A 19,893-nucleotide genomic window follows, 5' to 3' on the forward strand; every position below is an offset into this window, starting at 1 on the left:
TCTTCTTCCACTTTGTACTTACTTTCGAGTGCATCACAAATTTCCTTTGCCAAAGTTGTGTTTGTATATAAGTCATACAAACGATCCAATAATGCGTTGAGAATGTGACCGCGGCATATTAACTCATCTTCTTGGCGCTTTTGTCTTTCATTTCTCATCGCTTCGATTTCTCTATTCGTTGGTTCCGATAGTGGTGCAAGATTCAGATTTAGGATGTAGAAGATCTTCAATGCAGTGAGAAGAAACTTCAATTTGTCTTTCCATCGAGTGTAGTTCGTTTCATTGAACCGATCTAACTGCATCAAGTCTTGATTCATGAGTTTGATTGTCGCCATCGTTGTCTCGCTTTCCGTTGTAGAAATATCGTTTGAGATTGTTGTAAAAATTTCATCGGGTTGGAGTAGAAATTACGAAATATGAACTGGCAACGCCAAGAACAAGATAATCACGAACTTGTATCAACGAATGGATTGAACACGATATTTGCCCTTTCTCCTATGGATTTGAGATGCTTCAAAAGTTGATGGCAAATGGTTTGTAGGATTTTAACAAACCTTAACAAGAATTAATCACCAAAGCACAAGTAAAAAATTCTTGAAAACTTGAAGAACACAAGGGTTCAATATGAATATGAATATGAATATGAATATGAATGATCAAATTTTGATATTTGATTGTGGGGTAATATGAAATCTCTAATGTTTTCTTGATGTTTTTAGCCTTCAACGTGGATCCAATATTTACAAGCATACACCACATACACGAAATGGTTCCAAAATATAAATCAAAAGTCATCAAATTCAAACTTGTAACGGCCAAAAACTGACATCCAATGGGCAAGAAATTTACCATGCGATCGCATGGTTTTGGTTCACCCATGTCGAGACCAAATGGTCTCGGTCGCATGGACCACTTTTTATTTTATTTTATTTTAATTGTTGTTGATTTTGAACAACATAATCACAGCACAACCATGAGTTTAAGATCGGGGATGAAAGATGTACGAATGGAAGAGAGAGAACCATTCACGACAACAAGCAAATCAGCGATCTAAAATTGTAGTTCTCATCTCTTGTCAGTGTCGAGGTAATTTTCATGTCCCAATGTGTTACTTATTCCTAAGATTATACCAGAATTTGAGAGGAAAGCCAGTTGACAAGTCATTTTTAGGTCAATGAAGTTCTAACTTCTGAAAACGGCACAGGTATCATCCATCTAATGGTATTGTGGTAAGATCATCCATCTGTCACTGTTTGTGTATGTGGGGGAGAGAGAATCTTGATTCTGTGGTGCGGTTGGGATGACAAACAAGAATGATCATTTGTTGGTATAAAAAATTCACTAGTCTCAATAGGAATACTCCGTTAATTCTTGCATTAAACTTTGTCCCTCGTCAATTATATTATAAACATTAAAATTGATCTCATGCTCCTAAACAAGATAAAAACTTCACATCACTTATATGACAAAAAAACTTTAATTATGAACATATTGAAAACAAAGACCGTGACTTTAATGAATTTGTGTTTATGGGAACAATATTGAAAAAACTCCCATGAAAAATGACATTTTTCCATCCAAATTCCAACTTTTGAGCATTTTGATTGTCATTTTTTTCCATGAAAAATATTTTTCAACTTTTGAAAATAATCCTAGTTTTCCTTGTTTTTGAGAAAAACATTTTTGGGGACAGATATTGATTGCACAGGATATCTACACGGATCAGTGATGGAGTCGAAATATATTAGGAGGGACCAATTTTAATTATTTATTAACATTGTTTTCTTATTTTAATTTATTTCTTACACTTATGGGATTAGATTTTCTATTTAAACACTTCGTCTATTATCATATTAGTAGATTGTTTATTAATAAAATTTTCAGAGTTTCTCAATTGTTCCGTTTATAGAGTATTCATAGTGAATCAACGAATATTTGAAGTCCAAATCCTTGATATTCAACTAAATTCACGAGTTTTTGGAGTGCTAATCATATTCCACATTATTTCCGTTGGATCAATCAGGCGACTTGTTTGAGACGAAATTAATAGGTAAATACAAGTACAACATTCTGATAAGCTTCAAAGTTCCAAGTGCATATAATTAACTTGGTAAACATGAAAAGTTCAAAAAATTCAATTTTTCTTCTTAAAAACACAGAGCTTCATATATGCAGAGAGATAGATAAATAGATAGATAGCAAAGAGAAACCTACCAATCAAGAGAAGAAGCTGAAGCTTCATACATGCAGCAAATGACGTCGTTTCCTCTGCCACTGGTTACAAGCGATCAACTTACCTAAAAATTACAAAACTGTCACTGAACTTACAAACTTGCAGAAACAATCATTGAACTTACCTAACAATTACATGAAATTAATGGGTAAATACAAGTACAACATTCTGATAAGCTTCAAAGTTCCAAGTGCATATAATTAACTTGGTAAAAAAGAAAATTTCAAAAAATTCAATTTTTCTTCTTAAAAACACAGAGCTTCATATATGCAGAGAGATAGATAAATAGATAGATAGAAAAGAGAAACCTACCAATCAAGAGAAGAAGCTGAAGCTTCATACATGCAGCAAATGACGTCGTTTCCTCTGCCACTGGTTACAAACGATCAACTTACCTAAAAATTACAAAACTGTCACTGAACTTACAAACTTGCAGAAACAATCATTGAACTTACCTAACAATTACAAAACGGCCACTGAAGTTATAAACTTGCAGAAACAATCACTGAAGTTTAGAGCGCTTTCACTAATGGTCACTAAAGTTTTGACAATTGTTGGAAGATTATTAAACAGAATTTTCCCACTAATTCGACAATTGTTGGAAAATTATTACACATAAATTTTTAACCCAAAAAAAATTCTATTTCTTTATTATTCGGTTCAACATATGGTACATAATAGACATAAATTTGTTCTGGTCATATATATTTATTACAGTCGAGAATAATGAATTATTTCTCGATTTAAATATAGAATATAGTGCAGAATTCTTGTTCAAGGTTAAAAATCCAAGTGTTTGTTAATTATAAGTAGATAGTTTTAAACACAAATTTTTAACCCAAAAAAAATTCTATTTCTTTATTATTCGGTTCAACATATGGTACATAATAGACATAAAATTGTTCTGGTCATATATATTTATTACAGTCGAGAATAATGAATTATTTTCTCGATTTAAATATAGAATATAGTGCAGAATTCTTGTTCAAGGTTAAAAATCCAAGTGTTTGTTAATTATAAGTAGATAGTAAAAACAACTAACTAAAATGAAATAAGGAATGTAGTACGACAATCTTTACAACTTTATATTAAGTAATGAATTAATGGCCACGTCATCATTTAACGCCGTCACATCACCAATTTATGCTATCAACTTAATGGAGTGGCCATCAGTGAAAGCGCTCTAAACTTCAGTGACCCTTTCTGCAAGTTTATAACTTCAACGACCATTTTGTAATTTTTATATAAGTTCAGTGACCGTGTGTGAAATTAACCCATTGTTTGTCGTTTCAACCATGTTGGAAGATTGAATGAAGGAAAGTGTCATTCGTGCACATGGACTGAAGTCATTCATATCGAAACGCCTTTTTTTGCTCAATTGTAGCCAGGTGTGGTGAAAATGTACATTGCTATTTTTTTTATTTTTTTATTTTTACTTAAAAAATATGAGGTAGGTTTTCACACCATAATTTTTATTAATTTTTTCATATTTTAATTGCATTGGAGATTCTTAAATTTTACTTATTTCTGCATTTATATTTTCAACTTTTTTCCTTATATTTTATCCTCAACCCTGTATGAATTAACACATCTTGACATTGTAACTAATGATATCTTCATCCAAAAGATCATTTAAGATGGCACAAAAAGACCCTCATATTTTATTTAAGAAAAAAAAAATGTTCTGTAAAGCATTTGTTTTATTTGTCACTTGTTTCAAGTAAATTGACAATTATATGAACAGATGTCGTCATTAAAGTTAAAATGTGATTGATTAATTGAAAGTTAATGATCGAATACAAAAGCTAGGGACCTTTATTGCAATTAAAGTACAATATGGATAGCTTGAATATAACTAATCGATATTTGATTCTACATTCTTTAAAAACATTTTTGCTATTTTACCTTTTTCCCACTATATTTACACATTTAGTTTACATTTGATTCAACTAAAAAATTGAATTATTTAAATATAAATCAAAGTCAATAATTAAATTTTAATTATGTATTTTATAGAACCTATAATTTTTTATTCATGAATTCCATTAACTTTTATCAAAATTTACTGAAAATTTAATTTTTATCGAAACGAAAAAAGGCACTTGAGAATCCAAAAATACTTTTAGGATGTCAATAGCACATTCCTATAAAAATGCTGTGTCTCTTGAATGGGAATGTTGATAATGAATTTTGTTACCTTTGGAAGTGTTGTTTATATGTTTGTTTTGTGACAAAGGATTATTTGATTATTCCAGTAAAATGAAAAGTATTTAATTTTTATCTACACTTGGTTTAATGTGGTTTTCAAAAACCTCCAATTATTAAGATTAACAATTTTGTCATTGTTCCCTCATGTTTATGGTGAATCATACACGCACATTTGAAATTGACTTCGGGCTCCTTCTCATTCTTGTGATATTCATTTTCTAGAGAACTGAAGGATTTCAAAAAAAAAAAAAAAAAAATGTGAACTTGAAATATGGGAAGCTTGGATATATGGAATTGTTCCTATTTCAGTCCCCTCTAGTGGATTGTAAGGATTTTTAATCCATCGATGGACTTATATTTGTGAATAATTGTGTGTTAAATTAAAGGTTATCGAATTCGGTTGAGCCCAATTAAAGTGATCTAATAAGGTTTCGATTTTTGGGTTTTAATGTATCCAATTAAATTGTGGGTTTACATATGTGTAGAGACCGGGCCAAAATCCTAATTCTATGATGGGCCGAATTAGGTCAAAGGGCGTCGCTATATAAATATGGTTATGGTCCCCAGATCACACGTCTGTATTATTCATTCTCTTCTGCATCTCATCACAGAGAATAAAAGGAGATTGCGTGTAGATTTGGAAGATTATACCGTGTAATTCATTATTACATTAACCATGTCTGATTCAGGTACGCTTTCGCTATAGTTCTTCAATTTCTTAATGATTTAACGTGAAAGATCCAATGATTTAAAGCAATAAATTATCTTACAAGTGGTATCAGAGCCTCTTCGTGTTGAATAATTGAGAATTAAAGGTTTTGATTTGGTTCTTGCAATATTTTATAAAGTTTTCCGAATTGACAATTTTGGATTTAGAAAAGTTGAATTTGAAAATTATTCGGTATAATTTTTCATTATCTTTCATAATTTGGATTAAAAATAATTGAGGTTTGAGAAATTTCGGATTATGAATTTTATGGATTTTGAATTCAGATTTCGGTTTAATTAAAAAAAAATAAAAATAAAAATTGGGTTGTACCGGCAGCAGAAGGCTGCATTGCAGGCTGCAGCAACGCTGCCGACGGTGCTGCATGCAGCAGCGCCGGCACTACCTATGGCCGACGCCATTGCTTCGGTGGGCGCCGCCAAAAAGGGAAAATTTCTTCGTAGGGTTTTCCAGTTTCTTGATTTTGGAGGTGGGGGTCTCACGTGTAAATTGAATAACTTGAGGCCCCTGCTTGCAATTAGGGATAGGGTTATAAAATTAAGGTTTTAGTCCCTGACCTTTAAGTTATATTAATATTTGGGCCTTTAAGTTTTGGATTTAATAATTCAGTCCCTAAAGTTTAAAATTAATTAATTCGGGTCATTAAAGTTCTGTATTTTATAATTAAAGCCCTCAAACTTTAATTATTAATTCAAATTGGCCCCCAAAGTTTATAATTAATTCAAATTGACCTCCAAAGTTTCAAATTTTCATTATTTGATCCCTAAAGTTTTGAATTGATCAATTTTGGCCCCTAATGTTTTAAAGTTTGTTCTAATTGATCCTCTAAAGTATTGAATTAATTAATTATGGTCCCTAAAGTTTCAACTTTATTAATTTCAACCCCTAAAGTTTGGAATTAATTAATTTTGCCCCTTAAAGTTTGAATTATTAATCCTAAGGCCCGTAAAGTTTAAAACTAATCAAAATATGCAAAATTGATGATTCTCTTTCTCAAATTTTGGTACTAAGGATTCTTTTAAGAGATATAATATTCGAAAGTAGGTTAATTGAAGCAACATCTTGCCAAAGCAACCTCTCTTATGGAAATTGGCTAACTTAGAATATTAAAAAGTGTTTGTGCATGAGTTATTCATGAGAATATTGGTTGGCCCAAAGGAAGGTCAATATTTAGTCGAATACACGTACACCTATGGTGATAAATGTGTGATGATTATTTGGTTTAATGTGTGATCAATAAATCGGTCCAAAGAAAGGTTTATCGATTGACACGTTGTTTTATCGTCAATATTTGATCACTACGCCAATAGTACCGTTTACAAGTCAATATTTCTGTCCAAAGACTAGATATTGATGTTGTGCTTGGTATCTTGTGATGGGCCCTATCACTATTTGAGAATATTATTATTTGTAAATTAAAGATATTCATGTGAGCTATTCATAATAAATGTTCTCTAATTCAGTTTCAGGTTCTGCTGCTAATATCTCTGCTAGCATCACTTCAATTCCAATATTAAATGGCACAAACTTCAGGGCATGGCAAGAGAATGTGATGATTGTTCTCGGAGTCATGGACCTGGACCTTGCTTTACGGGTCGATCAACCTGCTGCACTTACTGATAAGAGCACCTTTGATGACAAGAGGGAGATGGAAAAGTGGAAACAATCGAACCGCATAAGCTTAATGATCATGAAGCGAGTTATTCCAGAAGCATTCCGGGGCACTATGTCCAATAAGGTGACTACGGCTAAGGGTTTCCTTAAGGATCTTGAGAGAGAGATTTGCTAAGAATGAAAAGATTGAAATAAATACACTTTTGGCAAACCTTGTCTCAATGAGGTATAAAGGGAAAGGAAACATTCGGGAGTACATTATGGAAATGTCTCACATTGCTTCAAAACTAAAGGCACTCAAGTTGGATTTATCTGAAGACTTGTTGGTGCACTTGGTTCTGATATCCCTTCCGGCACATTTCAGTCAATTCAAGGTGAGCTACAACTGTCAAAAGGACTTATGGTCCCTTAATGAGCTTATCTCACACTGTGTCCAGGAAGAGGAAAGACTGAAGCATGAGAAGACGAAAAGTGCTCATTTGATCACCACCTTTAAAGAGAAAAGGAAAAAGAAAAGGAATATTAATAAGGAAGTTGCAGGTACGGCACCACAAAAGAAACAGCATAAAAAACCAACTGAAGGTAGTTGTTTCTTCTGTGGAGCTGCAGGTCATAAGAAGAAGAATTACACCAATTACCACGCATGACGTGTAAAGAAAGGTATTCTTCTTCATTTGGTTTGTTCTGAGGTTAATTTAACTTCGGTACCTAGACATACATGGTGGATAGATTCTGGTGCAACAACTCACATAAGTATGTCTATGCAGGGTTGCTTGAGTTGTCGAAAAGCAAGTGATGGTGAAAGATACATCTATGTTGGCGACGGCAAAAGGTGGAAGTAGAGGCAATAGGAAAATTTAGATTATTGTTAAAGACTAGATTTTATTTGGATCTTGTTGAAACATTTATTGTACCGTCTTTTAAACGGAATTTGATTTCTATTTCTGTTTTGGACAAATTTGGTTATACTTGTTCATTTGGAAATGAAAAATTTAGTTTGTTTCATGATTCAAAATTGGTTGGTTCCGGTTCTTTATCAGGTTACGATAATCTTTATTCAATTGATACACTTGCTTCTTATAATGAATCCCTGCATGTAAGTATTCGATGTGTAAAGCGAAAATTAATCAACGAGAATTCTGCCTCGTTATGGCACAAGAGATTAGGTCACATCTCCAAAAGGATAATTAAGAGACTTGTGTCAGACGGGATTCTCGACCCTCTTGACTTCATAGATTATGATTTGTGTGTCAACTGTATAAAGGGAAAACAAACCAATAAAAGGAGATTTCAAGCCAATAGGACTTCGGACGTCTTAGAACTTATACATATGGATATTTGTAGACCATTCCCTACGGGTTTTTGGAATGGTCAACAATATTTTATAACGTTCATAGACGACTTTTCAAGATATGGTTACGTATATCTCATTCATGAAAAATCACAGTCACTGGATGTGTTCAAAAACTATAAAGCTGAAGTTGAGAACCAACTTGATAAAAGGATTAAAAGCGTCAGATCTGACCGTGGGGGTGAATACTATCGCAGATATGACGGTTCAGGTGTACATCGTCCAGGACCATTTGCCAAATTTCTAGAGGAATGCGGTATCGTCCCACAGTACACTATGCCGAGTTCGCCCACTATGAATGGTGTTGCTGAGAGACGAAACAGAACGCTTAAGGACATGGTAAGGAGTATGATTAGTCATTCTACCTTACCAGAATCTCTCTGGGGTGAAGCATTAAAGACCGCAGTTATATATTCAACAGAGTTCCAACTAAGGCCACTGATAAAATCCCATATGAGTTTTGGACGGGTAAGAAGCCTAGTTTGAAGCATATACATATTTGTGGGTGTCCAACTGAGGCAAGGCCCTATAAGCCAAATGAAAAGAAACTGGACACAAGGACCATCAGTTGCTACTTTCTTGGATATTCTGAAAGGTCCAGGGGTTACAAGTTTTGTGATCCCACAACTAAGGCAATTTTCTAGACAGGAAATGCTCGGTTCTTTGAGGATGTTGAGTTTGCGGGAGGAGAAAGGGTTATTGGCTTTATCTTTGAGGAGGAATATGTTGAAATTCCTCCGATTGCCATTGATAATGATCAGGTTTCTATCCCTGATATTGTTCAAGAAGCAACTCTGGATCAAGACAATGTCATACCTCCCTCTCAAGATCAACAAATTATTCCAGAAGAACAAACTCTATAGCCTCAAGAACCAATGCCATTAAGAAGATCCTCTAGAAAGAGAAGAAGTGCCGTTTCGAATGATTACATCGTATTTCTCCAAGAACATAAAGTTGACACTGGAATGGTGGAAGATGATCCGATCAACTTTCGTCAAGCCATGAAAAGTTCTAACTCTCAAAAGTGGGTCGATACCATGAATGAAGAGATAAAGTTCATGAAGGACAATGACGTATGAGACTTCGTTCCATTGCCTAAAGGTGCGAAACCCATTAGTTGCAAATGATATTTATAATGCTCGTCTTGTCGCAAAGGACTTTACACAGAAAGAAGGCATCGATTATAAAGAGACTTTCTCTTCAGTTTCTTCGAAAGACTCTTTCAGGACTATAATGGCATTGGTAGCGCATTTCGATTTTGAGCTACATCAGATGGATGTTAAGACAGCGTTTCTCAATGGTGACATTGATGAAATAATTTATATGGTACAACCAGAAAACTTTGTATCGAACGATGTAAAGCAAATGGTTTGTAAATTAAAGAAATCCATCTATGGACTCAAACAGGCGTCTCGTCAATGGTATTACAAGTTTCATCAGGTGATCATCTCATTTGGTTTTGAGATAAATTTGGCCGATGATTGTATGTACCACAAGTTCAGTGGGAGCAAGTATATTTTTCTGGTTTTATATGTCGATGACATATTGCTTGCCAGCAACGATATAGGCTTATTGCACGAAATCAAGAGATTTCTAGCAAAGAATTTTGAGATGAAAGATCTTGGTAATGCCTCTTTTGTATTAGGAATTCAGATACACCGAGATTGTTCTCAAGGTATTCTTGGATTATCACAAAAGAACTATATCGAAAAGGTACTTAAAAGATATGACATGCAAGATTGTAAACCAGGTGACACCCTTGTGGCTAAAGGAGACAAGTTCAGCTTAAGTCGGTGCCCTAAAAATGACTTTAAAATTAAAGAAATGCAAAAGATTCTTTATTCCTCAGCTATAGGGAGTCTGATGTATGCTCAAGTTTGTATGCGTTCGGATATAGCGTACATTGTTGGGATACTAGAGAGATATTTAAGTAACTCGGGAATAGATCATTGGAAAACAACCAAACGGGTCATGCGGTATTTACAGAGAACAAAAGACTACATGCTCACATACAGGAGATCGGATCAGTTGGAGATCATCGGTTATTCTGATTCCAATTTCACAGGATGCCAAGATAGTAGGAGATCCACTTCAGGCTATATTTACTTGCTTGCTGGAGGTGCTATTTCCTGGAAGAGTGCTAAGCAGACACTCATAGCTACTTCCACCATGGCAGTGGAGTTTATAACGTGTTATGAGGTATCAAATCATGGAATATGGCTGCGTAATTTTGTCACTGGGCTGCGTATTGTGGACAATATAGAAAGACCACTTAAGATATTTTGTAACAATAAATCAGCAGTGCTGTATTTCAATAACAACAGGAGCCCGACAAAGTCAAAATATATAGAGATCAAGTTCCTGGCTGTTAAAGAAAGAGTTCAGAGTGGACAGGTGTCAATGGAGCATATTGGAACAAACTCCATGGTTGCGGATCCGCTTACTAAGGGATTGATATCCAAGGTCTTTCATGAGCACACTACTCATATGTGTATAGTGTCTCTTGAGGGTATCTAGTTTCAGTGGGAGTTTGTATTTTTGCTTTTCATATTGGACATATATATTGTTATTTTGGATAGGGTTTAAGGTTAAAGTTATTTTCAGTTATAAAGTTATTTGGTTTATTATCTCTGAACTTGTTTAAAATGATCTCACTAAAGCATTAAGGTGGACCAGTTGGAAATAGGTATGTTACAGATCACATTACATGTAATTTCCATGCTACACATCAATGTCATTCGGTTATATCGATATACGTGACCATTGATGGGTTTAGCCACATAAAAGTAACGAAAGCCGCTTTGATCTTATGTTGATATGATTGATGGATGTGATTGTTTGGGGATACATTCGGTAATGATAGCAAAATTCTGAGTACTCATAAGTTTATATTTAATGCATAATTATAAGGTTACACATATAGTCCAAGTGAGAGATTGTAAGGATTTTTAATCTACGATGGGCTTATATGTACGAATAATTGTGTATTAAATTAAAGGCTATCGAATTCGGTTGAGCCCAATTAAAGTGATCTAATAAGGCTTCAATTTTTGGATTTTAATGTATCCAATTAAAGTGTGGGTTTACATGTGTGTAGAGACTGGCCCAAGTTCTAATTCTATGATGGACCGAATTAGGTCAAAGGGCGTCGCTATATAAATATGGTTATGGTCTCCAGATCACACATACATATTATTCATTCTCTTCTGCATCTCATCACAGAGAGAAAAAGGAGATTGCGTGTAGATTTGGAAGACTATACCGCGTAATTCATTATTGCATTAATCATGTCTGATTCAAGTACGCCTTCGCTATAGTTCTTCAATTTCTTGATGATTTAACATGAAAGATCCAGTGATTTAAAGCAATAAATTATCCTACAATGGTCGCAGTCCTTTTTGTACAAAGACCTCGTGAATGAATTTCTCATGCTACATGAAATGCAGTAGGCAGGCTTTCATGGAGAAATCACTGTTGACTGGTTAGTTTACTATGGAAAATATTGAGTTCCAAATAAAGATTCTTGAGAGGTTGGGACTTGGTGATGTTGGAATGTAGAAGCAGAATTATTCAGAAATTAGAAAATTTTCTTTAATTCAATAATAAGATCGTATATATGTTCTATGTTATATTAAGAATAATTGATTTGAACTTTTACCTAAATTTGATTATTAGTTTTTAAATTAATTCTGAATCACGAACTTGCAGTCTTTTTAATCACGAGCTTTCAGCCTTTTAATATCAAGAACTTGATGCTTCAAACCTCCAAGTCTTCTATATTATTATCCAAATTCAAGATTACACTGATGGGTAGACATTTTCTTTTAATTAAATTAAAAAACTAATTTTTTTTACCTGGACAATTGAATAAAGTAAGAAAATAATTATTTTCTCTCTCCAAATTTGAACACTATGGAATTATATATATTATGATTGTTGTAGCATTTCTATCCAATCCCATTGGATGTTTAGGTTCTATCCAATCTCTATTTATAAAGATAGAATAGTATCAATTATTGTACAATAATAATTCCACATTTAAATAAGAGTTCTAAGTAAAAATCCAAATAGGGTTTTAATTAAAGTTCAAATCGAATTAGTTTACATTTAATTATATGTGTAGTATTCAAATTTCAATTACAATTATAATTTGGTTCACAACTTTCATAGTAATTACAACTAAGTACAAAACTTCATTGTAATTACAATTAAGCCAAAAACTATTATAATTACTATACTCAAGTTCTAATACTTTATAGGACTACCACAGGGACCTGATTGAACGTATATTATCTAAAATCCAATAATTAGATCATGTCTACCCTATCTCTAGACCACTCAATCTAATTATTAATTTTATTTTTTCATTAAAGATAGAAGAGTGAACTCTTGGATAATTCTGTAATACTTTCCTCTAACTTGTTGTATATATATTTTATTTGTCTTAGATTCGATAATTAGGTACAAACATAAATGATCATTACGCTATTCTAATTATTACCACTAACTGAAGTATTATTTTCTTCAACAGTCTTGTGAACTGATCACAAATGTCGAAATTTAGAGTCGTTAAATACTGAGCTCAGATTTTAATCATTCAACAGAAAATACTTAAATTATCGCTCTACCCATTTTTTTCAGGTGACGATTTTCGACACGAATTTATGTTCTTTACTTCACTTATTCTCAAATTCTCAACTCATCAAAATATTTAACCAATCAAATTGATTTCATTCATTGATGAATCAAAGAACTATTAAAATCGTGAAGAGATATACATAACCATGTTAATGAATTTAGATAAAATATATAACGGTGCCCCCCGGGGCATATTCCAGTGGTGCAAAGGATAATGGTGATGTATACTCAACTTTATTGGCAGCCGCAGTGTGAGGATTCGATTCCTGAAATATAGATTGAGACTCTTTGTGGACACCAGTGTACATGCAGCATTTGTTCCCTGACCTGTTGGGGCACATCCCGTGATTAACCTCTCTCGCGATGCTCCAGGGACGGGACGGTGGGGGACCTTTAAGGTTAGGGTTCAATCTTTTTATAAAATATACAACGATAAAATAAAATTTAATTCTCCGTACGATCATGCTATAGGATTAAATTCAACATGTGGTCCAGTCAATACATTCCAGGTGTATTCATTTCATCGTTAACTATTTCTGTGATAAAGATAAATCACAAATCCAAATAGTGAATCGTTCAACACGATAACCTTTCTGTATAAGATGTCAACTCTTTATATATTGATTGTAAATAAATTATTTATTGTCAAAATATAAGTTGCATCACATTGAAATTCTTAACGCAATTACCAAACTTATATTATCACAAGTGATTATAGACACTTTAATTCACATGCTCAATAATAAATAAATAAAATTAAAATTTATTTATTTTAAGCAATTATTTTATTATAAAAAAATATACAACTGGCACATAATCCAACATGTTACTCGTATCCCTGATGCGGTGTTGAGAGTACAAACAAATCGTTGTACAACAGAAGTGAGGAAACAAGCTGAAGCAGTAAGGTTTGGTGCCATTGATGAGATTCTTCCCAAAAACTTGGGAAAACCAATGGACATTTGGGATTTTGATTGTGAACTGTAGCCTAGTTTGATCTCGATCGATCTTGCTAAAGATCTTCTACAAGTTCATCCGAATACTTGTGATCTGGTAATCAGCATGGAGAATATTACGCTGAATTGGTATTTTGGGAACAAGAGGTCAATGTTCGTCTCAAATTATCTTTTCCAAATGGGAGGCGTTTCCATTTTGCTGTTGTTAAGAAAAATATAAATTGTATTATTATAAATTCTTGTGAATGTTACAATGTAGAAGACTTTATTTATAGGGTTATAACTAATTCTAAAAGAAAATAATTGTAAAAGGAAAGATTGTGTGATTATTACACAATCAATTACTAAAGAAAATAATCCTACATAATTGGAAAAATAACATAGATGTTATTCTTAACAATATTTTCCTATCTTTAACCCCCTGCCCCCTCAAACTCAATATGGGGTAGTGACAATCATATTGAGTTTGAAAACTAAATCGACCAAATCTACTCTTCCAAATTGATGTGAAGGATTTGCTTGTCCGGGACGTTACTCATCTATCACTTGGTATTGAGACAAATCTTGATGCCGCAAGTAAAGTCGTATGAAAAATTGGAGAGCACATGACCAACAATTCTGGTAGTTCATCTGGGGTGCTCAAGTTGGAAAGTAAGTCCAAGAATTTCTCAAACTTGGAATAAAAATATTTTGGGTGAAAAAAAAAAGGGATTCGGATTCGGATTTTCTTCTTCTCCTTCCTAAAGTTGAGGTTTTAGGTTTAGCATAACATTTGAAGCTGCTAAATCAATAGAAAAATATGGTTATGTGTATGTGATTTTCAACATAAGAGAACTCTTGGGTTTTTTTTTCAAGAGGCAAGGGAAGAGCCGATAAAGTTCAAGATACCAAACCTCCAAAGAAATTAGAATTAACCCCTAGTTTTTTTTTTTTAATAGGCAGGGGAAGAGCCGGTAAAGTTCAAGACACAGACCCTCCAAATAAATTAGAATTAACTCCTAAGAACAGGGGGAAAAATCTCTAAAAATTAAAACACTAAAAAGAGAAGAAGAATTAGGAGAATAATAAAACTTGCAAAAACAAGAACACGGGAAAACAATTTCCACGAAAAAGAAAACAAGAAACAGTTGGTATTGTTTTATATTCCAGAAAGCGTTAGTGCATGAAACTCTAGCCATGTATAATGTCACATAATGAAGATTGGTAATTCCATGTACTTTAGGCATTGGTGAAAGATGAGGTTTCTCAAAGGTTGAACCCCAACTTTAAGGGTCCCCTACAGCCCCATCGCTGGAACATCGTGAGAGAGGTTAATCGCAGGATGTGTCCCAATAAGTCAGGGAACAAGAACCGTCTATACACTGGTGCCCACAAAAAGTTCCAATCTATATTTTAGGAATCGAACCCTTACACTGCGACTGCCAACAAAGTCGAGTATACCTCACCTTTGTCCTTTGCACCACTGGAATATGCCCCGAGGAGTGAAAGAGGAGGTTTCTCAGATGTTATTAGAGGAGGTTGCATGCTGACATGTATTCGGTGGTCAAAAGGACCAAACTCCAAGAAGGATAAAGTTTCAAACACGTAGTGAAAAACAACCCAGGTTCATAACCTCAAGAGTATCTATGTTTAAAACAAAACAAAAAATTTGGCCGGACAAGTGGCCGACCTTCGGTGGAAACGAAATTCAAAAGCTGATTTGTTTAGGATCGAAACTGCTCTAATACCATGTTAAGAAAAATATAAATTATATTATTATAAACTCTTGTGAATATTAAAATATAGAAGACCCTATTCATAAGGTTATAACTAACTTTAAAAGGAAATAATTGTAAAAGGTAATATTGTGTGATAATTACATAATCAACTACTAAGAAAAATAATCTTACATAATTAGAAAAATATCATAGATATTATTCTTAACAATACTTTCCTATCTTTAACAGCTGTCAAACAAATCATTCTATTGCTTGCGATCCCAGTACAGATTCGTCCATACCGTTAGAACCCACAAAGGTTCAGATGATAAATGTTTTTCTTGCTTAATCTAATTGGAGGATTCCCGCAGAAAAGTCGGGGTTTCTCTGTCGAAGGATTTGATGGCAGTAGCTGGTGATGCTTTAAAGACGAATATTACAACTTTGGGTCCTCTTGTGCTTCCCAACTCTGAACAGTTGATTTTCTTTGCCACTTTGATCAGGATAAATCTGTTTAAGATGAAGTTGAAGCCTTATATTCCAGATTTCAAATTGGCTTTCGAACAAATCTGCGTTCACGCTGGTGAAAAAGCAGTGTTGAACGAACTAGAGAAAAACCTGCAGCTATCCAATTGGCACATGGAGCCTTCGAGAATGACACTTCCACCGATTTGGAAACACACCGAGCAGCTCTTTGGTGCGAAATGGCATATTCAGAAGCCAAAGGGAGGATTAAGAGGGGAGACAGCACATGGCAGGTAGCCTTTGGATCCGGGTTCAAATATAATAGTGCAGTGTGGAAAGCTGTTAGGACTATAAATTTCTGTTAACCGTATGTATTATCCATTGAATTTCACGAGTTCCCAGTGGAGTTCCCGCAGGTCTCAGCTCCTTAATATTTCCAGCTCAAGTTCTTTCTTCAAACTTCTGTCAAAAATGCCCGGTTTGTATTTGCCGGGTATTCATGGCGTTTTGTAGTTTCCATTTGAAAGTTTAATCTGCAGTCGACCTGAGATGCCATTCTTGTAACCTCATGGTTCTATATTTTTTACGGGGGTTACTTTACGAATGTGCTACGGTTCTACTTTCTCATTTTTACCATTTCCCAATCCAACAAACACATGAAAATAATGCAATGATGAGGACACCATAACCACATCTCACATAGAACAAAACTAGTTTGTCCGTGTTTGCATTAAGTGCATTAACGTGATACAATTGAACCGATGTCTACACCATGACATACATATGAAATGGCTGAAAGAAAACCAATCATTCATTGTTTGCATCCAAACATGCGACAAATAGAACATCCGCAGTCTACACAGCTTAAGCCTAATAGCAATATCATTATCGTCTATTCCTTGGAGGATTTGTTGATGAGTGACTTGTGTATATGAGGGATCACTCCACCGCCGGCTATGGTTCCTTTGATGAGAGTGTCGAGTTCTTCATCTCCACGTATAGCCAGCTGCAAATGCCTAGGCGTGATACGCTTCACCTTCAAATCCTTGCTCGCATTACCAGCCAACTCTAACACTTCAGCAGTAAGATACTCTAAAATAGCTGCAGAATAGACAGCGGCCGTAGCACCTACTCTTCCATGAGCAGTAACTCTTGACTTCAGAAGTCGGTGGATACGTCCCACGGGGAACTGTAGGAAGAAGTAATGAGTTAGAATCTTGTCTATTTCTATTACGAGGAACTCGAAAGAATGAAAAGGTTAAAAAAATCTGCAATGATGTAACAGAAAATGGCAGACAATAAATATTTCAAAGTTTATAATAATATTTTTCTGCCACGAAATGAGTCATAAACATTTGGACCTGGGTGAAAGTATATAATGTCCACAAGTGAAAACTACTCTTGAAGTCAACGAGGACTATTTACAAAAGCACCCAACAAATTGTTTTGACATGTTATCATGAATTTTAACTAGAGCGGTATCTACAAACAGTATACTATCCCGTAGGAAAGCGATACAGCAGAAGTGGCACATAAACACAGAGAGACACGAGTAATCCATATGGTAGTAACTTCAATGTCAGCGACTACACTACCTGAGTTTTCGTCTATGCTCCTAAGGCCATCTCCAACCCATTTATTTCACTAAAATGGTGCAACTTTCATACCATCTTATTTTCCAAAAACAAAAATTGCAACTATACTCCCAAAATTTTCAAAAAAGTGCAAATACATTATTTATTTTTTAAAAAATTACAAATAAAGAAAAGAAAAATAAAGAATAAATTGCAACTATAATCCCAAAATTTTTAAAAAAGTACAAATAAATAATTAAAAACAAAAAAAAAAATAAATAAAAACTTTCTTTTTATAATTCTTTATTTGGAATTTATTTGAACTTTTAGAAAAAGTTGGGAATATAATTGCAATTTATTCTTTATTTACGTTTTTTGTTTTATTTAAATAGATGGGTGTATTCTTACCGCTTTTAATTGAAAAAATGGATGACATGATGATTTTCGCAATGTGACGATGAAAAGTATGGACGTTTTGCACAATAAAGTTGAAAGACAAGAACGTTTTGAGCTAATTACCCTTTTAATAATTTATTTGAACTCATTTGCAAATTTTTATAAAGTTTGGAAGTATAATTGCAATTTATTTTTTAAATTCTCTCTCTTTTTTTTTTTTTTAATTTAAATAAGAGGATATGTTTGTCAATTTACATTTTTTTTTATTGAAAAATTAGATGAAAATTACCTTTTCCGCAATGAAAGGTGAAAATAAAGAAGAAAATGCCAAAAAATAAAAAGTAAAGACGTTTTGCACGATAACATTGAAAGATAATGGCGTTTTGTGCTAATTATCCCTACTAAAATTACTACTTAAAAATCTAATTAAATTACATTGAATATTGCCTTTACTAATAAATTAAAAAAAGGTATTATACTTAATACCAGAGAAAAATGTATTACCTTTAACATCACAATATAAAAAAAATTAAATATATTTAAAAAATTCAGAAAATAAATCATTAAGTAATAAAAGAATATAATAGGAATTAAACTCTGTTGTGGAATAATGAATCACAAGAAAAAATATGAAAAATTAATCAGATAAACAGTGCTGCAACAGAAGTGCAACAATGTTCATTACACCAATTTGGTGTCAAGATTTGAGGTCGAGTTGGATGAGCATTTTTCAGCAATTTGATATGGTCCTGAAGAATGGTCAAATATATTTATCCTGATGGCTTGAATAAGTTCAAAGCAATCAAAGAAATCTAGTTCATCGATCATCATCAAATAAAATTTCGCTTCTTCAAGCGGCCTCAAGAAAACAGATGCAGCTAGCTGGTACAAAGGTATTTATCATAATCTTTGATTTATTTTGCTCCAATTACAATCATCATAGTGCTTGGAATTCGGATAATAAAGTCAAATCCCTCCATAGTTTTTAAGTAAAGAAACTACGGGGAAAAAAAAAAGCCTTAAATTATGCGAGAATATACTCTCACCCACGATTCCAGCTAAACAACAAATTTAAGATTTCCTTTTTCGGAATCAGGGTTTTCTAGGTGCCAATAATATATACCTACTTCGTACCCATTACACGAAGCTCTTAAAAATTAACACAAGATTAACAAAAACATAGATAAATAAAACAAAAGAAAATAAATAGAAAAATAGAAAAATGCAAGAAAATCGACGAATTTAATAATTTCAAAAGAGACCTGAAGGCCAGCGCGAGAGGAGCGAGAAACTGACTTCTTCTTGTCCTTGTCTTTGTCCTTTGATGCCGGTGTTTTCCCTGCTAACAGTCCCTTGGCCCCTTTTCCCGACATTTTTGACGATGATTTAGGATTTCTTCGATTCGAAGAGCACTTCGCGAAGAAGAAATTGACTTCGAATTGGGACTCTTATCGGATTTAGGAATTTTTATATGTTTCCTTTTTGCTTGAAAAACTCCATTAATAGCCCTTATTCGTCGTTCTCGTAACGAAAAAGGGCCCATATTGTAGGAGGCAAGTATTTCAAATAAGGGCTGGCCCAGATAAACTCCAGTTTACGGCCCGAGATCGTTTGAGCCCTATTCTGCTTAAAGAATGTATTTTGAGGGGGATTTTTCTAAATGACCTGTCACTATTCATTCTTGCTAAAATGTCTATATTACCCTTAATAAAATGGCTTGCCATATTTTACACAAAATATCCTGATTTATTGGAATAGTTCCAAAATTTTTCTATTTCTCTCATTTCGAATTTTAATATATAGTTCCATCCTTTGATCTAAAAAATTAGCATAATCTGTAATATAATTGTCATACAATTCTTTAAAATTATCATATTCCTTAGACGATATATCCATTGTCTCTAGTTGAGAAAAATTATTTTTTATTTTTTCTAATAGTCTTTCTAACAGATTATTTAATCTCTTAATTGTATAGCCTGACAACATATAGATAATTCCTTACAAACTTTATGATGAATAATAATAACATGATAG

General features: G+C 33.5%; 1 protein-coding gene and 1 pseudogene across 1 annotated transcript; one reads left to right on the forward strand and one right to left on the reverse strand.

Moving 5' to 3' along the window:
• The first annotated feature begins 11,568 nt into the window (after positions 1 to 11,568).
• Positions 11,569 to 16,348, forward strand: LOC111383257 (annotated as a pseudogene).
• A 215-nt stretch (positions 16,349 to 16,563) lies between these two features.
• On the reverse strand, positions 16,564 to 19,353 carry LOC111383255 (probable histone H2A variant 3). Its single transcript, XM_023007334.1, has 2 exons — positions 19,122 to 19,353; positions 16,564 to 17,078 (listed from the first exon to the last, which is right to left on the reverse strand). Exons 1-2 carry the CDS (start codon positions 19,230 to 19,232, stop codon positions 16,782 to 16,784), a joined length of 408 nt encoding a protein of 135 aa, XP_022863102.1. The 5' UTR covers positions 19,233 to 19,353; the 3' UTR covers positions 16,564 to 16,781.
• Between the last annotated feature and the right edge of the window lie 540 nt (positions 19,354 to 19,893).

This window comes from Olea europaea, unplaced genomic scaffold (genome assembly GCF_002742605.1).
Source record: "Olea europaea var. sylvestris unplaced genomic scaffold, O_europaea_v1 scaffold2643, whole genome shotgun sequence".
In the NCBI taxonomy this organism is placed as follows: domain Eukaryota; kingdom Viridiplantae; phylum Streptophyta; class Magnoliopsida; order Lamiales; family Oleaceae; genus Olea; species Olea europaea.